We start from the raw sequence: 8,746 nt of genomic DNA, 5'->3' as shown, positions 1-8,746 counted from the left end.
TTTAGGACCTGCACAGTGATTTCAGTGACTCCTTGGGCTCCACGGACAATGCCTTAGGCTCCTGTGCAGCCTCCCAGGCACTGACTGACCAACAGCAAGCCTGTGCTGAGCCAGCCTCCCACTTATGGGCCAGCCCTGTTCCTGGTGGAGGTGCACTCCCCTCCCTGCTGCACAGACACAGCTCCTGCATGCTGATCCAGGGCCCACCCCACACTGCCCCATACCCTGTTTACCCTCCCCCCCAGCCACAACATAGCCTATTCATGCACTGATACCGCTATCGTGGCCCCATGCACTACCACCTCTGAATCTGGTCCAGCGACTCTGCAACCCCTATCCTTGGATGCATCTAAGCCCCCCACCCCCACCCCAGCTTGGATCTCTCACACTGGGCACAAACCAAAAAAAGCCATTCAGGGAAATAAAAGCACACTGGTGACAGTGATTTCTTCCCCCACCCACCCTCCCTCTCCAGTAGGAGCCAAGCCAGCTCTCCTGCTTTGCTGCCCAGCAGACTGCAGGACTGGTGTCATGCCTAAGGAATGGGGTTGTGGTGGGGAATGAAGTCATTTTTCCACCATCCCCTCTGGAAGGATGTTGCAGAGAGAGCCGACAAGCCACAGATTTCATAAACTGCTTCAGAATCTGAAAATCTCTTTCCAAGAGCGTTCCACTTTTAACTCACACGTTGCTGGCAGTTTCCTGACCGATGGTCCAACATGGCACATGTGTGTGTAAGCACAAGCTCACATGTAGCTAAACTCTGAACTAGGCTTCCAAGGGAGGTTGTGGATCCCTATCATTGGAGGCTTTTAAGAACAGGTTGGACAAACACCTGTCAGTGATGATCTAGGTTTACTTGGCCCTGCCTCAGTGCAGGGGGCTGGACTTCTTGAGGTCCCTACATTTCTATGATTCTGGAATGATGTCTAGAGCATACAGGGGATGAGAGAGCCCCTAAAGCAGAGCAGAGAACACATTCCTTTTGCATTGTCTTGTCTCTTTGTCCATTACCTAGATACTAGTGGGCAAACAGAGGCTCCTACCATGATCCATGACAATCAGCTGCCTCCTTCCCCATTCATTGTTATCCCAGGCCCAGCTGTGTGTGGTGTCTGGCCAAGTCAGGACTGTGTAGGGATGTGAGAACAAAGCAGTACACATCTGAAGAGGGAAAACCCCAGAGAGGAACAAGAGTGATTCTTTATCGTACTCCACAGGGATGTAATGAGGAGCAATCCGAGTGAATTTAAGAAAGGGGACATTCCAGCTGAATCTCACAAAAAGCATCTTGAAGGCTGGAGAATTGTTTCCCCAGGGGGCCAAGGTGAAAGACCCATCACTGGGGATATTTAAAATGAGATTGAACAGAGCCCGGAAAAGACAAACAAAGTCCAACTGCACAGAATGTGGGGAGCTGCCTGCCCTGGGTGTGGCAAGCTGGTAGGGCTTGCATGTCTCTAACGTTAGCATCACCTTTATGCCCATGGGCATGACCTGTGATGTAACAGACCCTGGCTTGTGGTGTCAGTGAAATAGCCAGTTCTGAAGGCAAGAACTGCTGGTTTTGCTCAATCCTTTCTGGACCATGGAGCGTAAGAAAGGAGGTACCAGGGCTCTCCAGCAGGAGCCTGCTAGCGTCTCAAACTGGATCTGCCCAAACCGAAGGTCAATAGTATCATTTTTCTTTCCTCCTTGTCTCTCCCCTCGGCTTTCTCCCATACTCCCCAGTGGCCCCTGGGGGACCAGAGCATGATGATGACTGTTTGGGAAGGTGAGTGGGGAGCAGAGTGCATCTGTGGGGATCTAATTGCAATGGAGGTGACAGTCCTGCGCTTGTCCCTTCCGAGCACTCGGTGAGGGGATGCAGGACATTACATCCTCCTCTGGCTCAGAAACAAGGATCTGTTTGCAAAAAAGGGGGGCTCATGCTCAGGGAGCAGAGTGGGGAGGGGATCAAGGGGCCAGAAACCCAAGGGCATTTCCCTGCAGTTGTGTGGATATCTGTCAGGCAAAAAAAAAAAAAAAAAATCACAGAGATAATCCACTGCTGGTTATCTTGATTTTTAAGATGCCCTGTAAAAGCATAGCACATGCCTTATAGGAAGGTGGCACTGCCTGGGTGTAGTTCTGCCCTGGGAGAACATGGCATGGGTCCTCTGGAAGGGTTGCCTTGTCTTGTTTGTAGTTGGGCTCGAGGGTAGCTGATGAGGGTAATGATTAACATGGCCATATGTGCGCTCTCCTGCCCTCAGCACAGGGTCTGGTTAGTGAGGGCTGGGCTTGTATGTATATTCAGTGATATACATATGCTGGCAGTGCACCCAGCTGGCACTCACTCAGGCACCCCTGACATATGAGCATACAGATGCACACAAATGTACTTCTGGCACGCACGCGCACACACACAATTGCATAGGTATCTGTGCAGTCCATGTCCTGCAGGCCAGGGGGACTTTCAGAAATCTACTACCCTCTGTATGGTACAATTCTCCCCCCAGCCCAGGGAGCTGGAGGCAGACTCCCAAAACCGCACTGGGATTTTTGAATTCTCTTCTCCGCCCCACTGGAAATCTCTGGTCTCTGTGCTTACTGACAGTCACTGCTGGGGAGAAATGGTCCAAATGCTGAGGAGTCTGGGCACTGAAGTGGAAGTGACCCATCCCTGAAATCCCAGCATGTATGTTTGATCCCTTGCCACAGAACCAGAAGGGCTGGGGCAATTTAGTGTGTACTGCACCAGCCACACACTCCTGCCATTAGCTTCAAAGGGCTGTTAGTGACACAAGGCTCCCAGGGGGAGGGAGGGAACATGTATATTGGGGGCAGAGGGGAAGCTTATAAACCCCAAATAGTCTACAGAATGTAGGGGGGTGAAGGTGGGAAGATTACTATGCAACCCTCAGGGTTCTGAATTTGAGGTCTGAGTCAATTTCCCAGCTCTCACCCCACCTCATTGATTAGTAAGATGCTATGTCCATCTCTAACACCTTCATGGATGCAGCTCAGAGCACTGTGGGGGTAGATCAGGATTGTTATCTCACTTTTACATAGAAATAGACACAGAGATGAATTGCTCACACTCACATGAATGAGTCAATACCAGAGCTGGAAACAGAACCCAAGAGTCCTGGCTCCTAGCCCTCCGATCCAGTGACCAGTTCACATTCCCCTCCTGGATATGGGAAAATCACCCAGGAATCCTGCCTTCCAGGCCCCAGCTCTAACTACTGAAACATGGGAAAAGAACCCAGGAACCTTGGGTCCCAGTCTAACCCCCAGTGTGCATCCCTTCCCAGTGACATGATCTCTCGTAGATAGGCTACTATCAATGCTACAAGTGCTCTTTAGGAATAGTTAATACAAACATTTCAAATCAAAGTAATTTCAAATTGTAATAATCAAATAACCCTACAGCTGCAAAGGGCAAGGAAGGTCTGATTCTGGGGGACGGGTGGTGGTGGGGGTGGGGGGGAAGACAAACTTTCTCCCAAAAGAAAGAACAAGAAAATGCTCAAAACAACAGGCAGCAAAATTAGGAGCTCACAGTCCATGCTTGTCATGCTGATCGTCAGGATAAGGGGGGGAATTTTCTCCATGCTACACTGCACTGTTGGATCACTGACCAAGTGCACATGGGTGGGGAGGGGTCCTCTTTAAAGAAAGGCCCTGGGCCTAGGTAGGGAGGATCTGATCCAGCACGGAAAACACCACCTTCTGAGCTCCTGGCCAGGGTTTAGAACAGAAGTGGTGTCACTGAAGGGGAACCTTAGTGCCACACATAATGCTGATTAGCTCATTCCTGTAGCATCTATCTTCCTTGCAGGTCTCAGAGAGGGAGACAAACAGGCAGTAAAATGTTCATCTTTTTATTTTAATGGCAAGAAACGACAACATCCAAACTGTCAAAGATGAAAAGCAATGGGAACACAGGCTGCTGCCCAGGCCCTCAGCCTGCCGCCCAGGCCCTCAGCCTGCCAGAGCCGCAGTCCCAACAGAGTTACAAATATACAGTCCTAATAGAGTCTAGGAGACAGGAACCGGGCATTGCACAGAATCTCCACCCTCCAATATTACAAAATACTCTCCTCCTTGCATAAAAACAAGCCAGGCTTGGAATTGCACAGCAACTCAGCTCATGGGCACGCACATATACACACACGGGGGAAGTGGTCAGCGTGTGTTTGAACTACCTGTACAAAGACTAAGAGCGTACAAAACGGAATGAGAGGATGGGCTCAGGGTGTAAACGCTTCCAGGCCAGGCTCAGTGTCCCAGCAGAGAGCGAGCAGTTTGTGCCATTAAAGAGACATAGTGTCTATCCTGCTGTTGGCTAATGAGCAGCCGTAGCTGGACAATGAGCCCCTTTACCCTGACCCTCTGCATGTGTGAGAGAGATGGACATGGAGATCCATCCATCAGGCAGCATCCTCCAATGGTGCCCAGCACATGACCAACAGCCTAAACTGGTTCAGAATCACCTTCCTTTTTAATGCACAAGGGCAGGCCCATGATGGCCCACCTGACCCAAACAGCTTGCTCACAGTGCATGCCAGGGCCTTGAGTTCTCAGGAGCTGCTGCGATCCTGCAGAGGAGAGCAGCACTCACTTTATGAATGTTGGGTGCAAGCTTGGTAAACTGCCATTCCCCCTCCCCCAAGCATCTGGAGAGATGGGTCACTCTGGCCCCTTTGTGCCCTGAGACATAGCTGGATGAAAGAAAGTCCCGTTCCCCCTCCCTGCCCGACAGAACATGTGCTGGTTGTTTGCTGGTGCCTCATACATCTCCTGCAGGTCCAAATCCCACTTTTGCCTCAGAATCGGGGGCATCTGGCTTGCAACTCATCAATGATTGTGCCTGTAGTGGCCAGGCGTGTTGGTTTTCACCATATGGTTCTGTCTTCACCTAGGGTGTGTGTGTGTGGCGGGTGTGTGTCAGTCAAGACAACGCAGAGGATGGGCGCACACAGCACAGGAGGGGGAATCCCTGGCAGCAGCAGAGACCCAACACCCCTGTCATCATAGTACTGATACAGCAGGTTAATCAAAACAGCCCCAAGGGCAGACCACAGCAACCAGTTCTGTGCCAGAGCAGCCCCCAAAGACAAACTCCACCCCAACAGGAATAATGGGGGGGAGGGGGGGAAGAAGTGGCTCCAGGGTCTTCCTGGCCCCAATCCTGCTCTCCTTCCACCCATGCCAGGGACAATTAACTACTGAAAAACTAAAAAGCAGGTTCCCCCCCCCTGTAAACAAAAACAGAAGGGTCCTAAGGAACACCAGCCCCACTCTCCCTGAGCTTCGAGTGCAGGCTCCCACAGCCCCAGTGGTCAAAGACCTGCTGGGCAAGTGGAGCTCCCTGGTGCCTTGTTTCTCAGAGCCGTCTAGGAACCCAAGGCTGAGATGAACTCACCGGAAGGCAGTCACCTTCTGGCTGCTTCAGGGCACAACATGGCCCCACTGAGCCTTCATGTTTCACTGCTTGTGCTCCACTCCAGATTCACCCCTGAACTACTCAACTTCTGGTCCAGACAGGCCTGGTAACAGCCTGCCCTCCCTTAGCCAGCTCCCATTCTCTGGCAGGGTCAGACACTGGCGCAGTGTGAAGGGTCACACCCCAAACAGCCCTGGACTATTTAAGGCTGCTGCACCCACCCCAACACAAAGCCAAGTGCAGGCCAGCTGGCATTCTGCTTGATTCGTCTCCCAGGTCCCAGATTAGAGCTCCCCCAGAAGCAGAGGAGTGAGCCTCATTGTTCTGGAATGTTTGGGGCAGACTGCGCTGCCTCTGCCTGGGATCAGGGCCATTGCGGGGAGGTAGCTCCCCCTCCCCTTCTTTATTTGTGTATCTGTTGAAAAGAAGGCAAATGAAGTGACGGCGATGGGGCAGGCGCGTGGTGCTGGGTGAGCACGGAGCTCCAAGCAGCTCGGGGCAGACAGGAGGGGCCACGCACAGAGAACTGGGAGCCCCGGCCCAGATAGTGAGAATCTGCATGAAAGCCAAGGAGCAAGGGGTGGAATTATGCAGGGCCCAGCAGGGAGCAAAGGGACACAGGCTGCATCTCATGAACCATGCTGATAGGGGGCTGGCGTGCGAGTCCCATTGCTTGGGCAAAGCCCTGAGAATAGACTGTAGAGACTACTCCTTCCCTGGCCATGGGGCCAGAGGGCCAGACAGGGCCTCATCTATCCCTTACCTCTAGGAGCTGTAGCTCTTAGGCCCTGGGGTGCTTGTACCAGATGCTGGATCCGGCTCCCTGGAACTCTCGGTACGGGAGTATCTGGTCTATGGCACACTCCAAACACAAGAGGCCTCCCCCATGTTGAAAGGGTACAGGGCAAGTGTTTCCAATGCGGGTGCTGGCGCGGCAGGAACCCTGTACTAAGGTTAGATACAAGCTCCCTCCTCAGCCTGGCAGCTTCCCTGCTGCGTAAGCAGCACATTTTTTTATCCACACTTCAAGCATGCTGGTGTTCAGCAAATTAGAAACACATGTGAAGGAAGGGGAGGCAGCGGATGAACTTGGGGAGAGGAATCAGGAAAGAGTGGGGGGAGTGCCAGAAGGAGGAAGCATGGGAGACCCGGGCACATTGCTGAAATTTTGTTGTGGCACCTGGGTCCAGTTTCAACAAGCAGACAGCTTGCTTAGAACTTGGGGCAGATTTATGGGCATGGCTCCAATGGACATGCCAGGGGTCCCCTCCAGCTGTTAGGGGTCCCTTGTGCGGCTGCATAGAGACTCAGGGCAAAGGGAGGAAGCAGGAGTAGGAGGTGGTATGTCAACTGGATAGTAGTTAACTTCCTCTCAGGCCCACAAGCATCCCCAATTATTCTGCAGTCTGGACAGCACAGCTAGTGCCAACTGCAGGAGCAGGGCTGCTCTCTGGTGACCCACTGTGGCTGTCCCAGGGAGTGGTGTGGGCAGGTTCTGGGGGTAGGCTCCTGAGGATGGGTGGGGGCGGTACTAGTGGTGATGAGCCCAGTGGAAAGGCAGCACATGGAGCCATGACTGGGGCAGGCAGGTGGAAGCTGAACAAGAGTCCACAAGGGCTACAGAGTCTATTGAGGGGGCACCAGTCATCACTCACTCCCACTTACAGGGACAGCACAGAGGCTCTCCCCAGCCGTGGAGATGGCTCTTAGAGGATGCACGGGTGGGAGAGCTGCCGGAGCAGATCCATCCAGTGCAGGGTGTATGGAATGTGGTAGGAGATGGCGGGGGAGAGCGAGCCAGACTGAGTCCCAAATGTCCACCATACAAATGAATACAGCCTCAGCCAGGCCTGAGACAGAGCTGCTGCCGCCTCTTCCCCCTCCTCTGGGACGAAGTAGAGATCCGGGAAGGACTGGGCCGGACCTGCAGCATTGTAGTCGCCCTTCTGTCCTGCCCGCACTGGCAGGACCGCGGGGTAAGGCACACTGAGCACTACACAGCCGTCTCCTGATCCTCCCGCTGGATCATCTGGTAGTGCTGTCGATTTTCGAGGTAGGCAGCCAGGTCAGGGTCATTGGCCTTCTCGGCTCTGTGCTTGGGGGTGTCTCCCTGTGCAGGGGAAAAGGAAGCAAAGCGGAGGTGAAACGTCCAAAACACAGACCCACAGGAGATCCCTCCCCACAGCCAGTAACTTTGCAAGTGTCAGAGGGGCTCCTCCGTACCAGTCTGCAGCCCCATCACAGAGCACGGAACCTAAAGCTGTAGCAGCTGGTGCTTTTAGCTCTGGAGCCCCCAGCTCGATCCCCAGTGTGGTAGCCAACATGGCGGCCACCACACTTGCACCCCTTTCTCCCTGCCATTTTATGTCCTGCTGGGCTGACCATGGGCATCAGAGAGCTGCTCTTACCATGTGGGGAGAGCTCTGCTTACAGCCTCTGCTCGGCCTGGTGTCTCTAGTGAAGAGCTGCGACACCACTAGTATTATCAAAAAGAAGAACAGGAGTACTTGTGGCACCTTAGAGACTAACAAATTTATTAGAGCATAAGCTTTCGTGGACTACAGCCCACTTCTTCGGAATTTGTTAGTCTCTAAGGTGCCACAAGTACTCCTGTTCTTCTTTTTGCGGATACAGACTAACACGGCTGCTACTCTGAAACCTGTCACTAGTATTATGCTGCTCTCCTTCCACCAGACACCTGGGTCCCTCCCTGCTTAACAGCTCTGTGCCTGGGGTAGCTCCTCCCCCACAAGGCTTCCCCTTTCATGGCTGTGTTGTTTGTAGCCTAGTAAACTGGTTTTCAAACTGAGAGGTGTGTGTGTGTGTGTGTGTGTGTGTGTGCGCGCGCACACAATTAAGTTATGGGAGGTGCGAGGACCTGATTAATTATGAATTGTTTCTTGTTTCTTCAAAATATTGTTGACAAAGAATTCCTCACACTAGCTGCCAGGCTGAAAGATGGAGGAATAGGGGCCTCTCCCTGCACAGGAGGTTGGGCAGGGGAATAAGGAGAGGAGTGCAGCCCACCTGTCTGTGTCCTGCTGGGGTCACTCACCTGGAGTGGGTCACAGGCAGGGGATGCTCATCGGCTGGGGAGCAAGGGGGCGCCCTGGTTAGGTTGGGCTCCCAGCCCCCAGGCATCCGTGGAAATACTGTTTCTAAGAAAAAGGGGTGGTGTTCCTAGGACATGAATCTCTGAAGGGGGGCCCAGCAAATGAGTTTGGAAACTTCTGGCCTAGCAGAAGTGCTGCTTTACCCAAAAACCACAGGCTGGGAGGAGGGTTTCTAGGAGTGCAGCGCCCAGGGTCAAAC

At 53.1% G+C, this 8,746-nt stretch overlaps 1 protein-coding gene across 5 annotated transcripts in view; it reads right to left on the bottom strand.

Annotated features, from left to right (window-relative positions):
• Positions 1 to 3,853: 3,853 nt before the first annotated feature.
• The window catches only part of DGKZ (diacylglycerol kinase zeta), a 101,695-nt gene continuing 96,802 nt past the window's right edge, over positions 3,854 to 8,746 (bottom strand). For all 5 annotated transcript variants that reach the window (XM_054025900.1, XM_054025896.1, XM_054025901.1 and 2 more), the window contains one exon: positions 3,854 to 7,544. In XM_054025900.1, coding sequence (XP_053881875.1) covers positions 7,428 to 7,544 — 117 coding nt within the window. In that variant the 3' untranslated portion in view covers positions 3,854 to 7,427. The remainder of the gene's footprint in view (positions 7,545 to 8,746) is intronic.

The sequence above is a fragment of the Malaclemys terrapin genome, chromosome 4 (genome assembly GCF_027887155.1).
Source record: "Malaclemys terrapin pileata isolate rMalTer1 chromosome 4, rMalTer1.hap1, whole genome shotgun sequence".
NCBI lineage: Eukaryota > Metazoa > Chordata > Testudines > Emydidae > Malaclemys > Malaclemys terrapin.
Note: the sequence above shows the minus strand (reverse complement) of the source record. Positions and strands in the feature narration are given on the sequence as shown.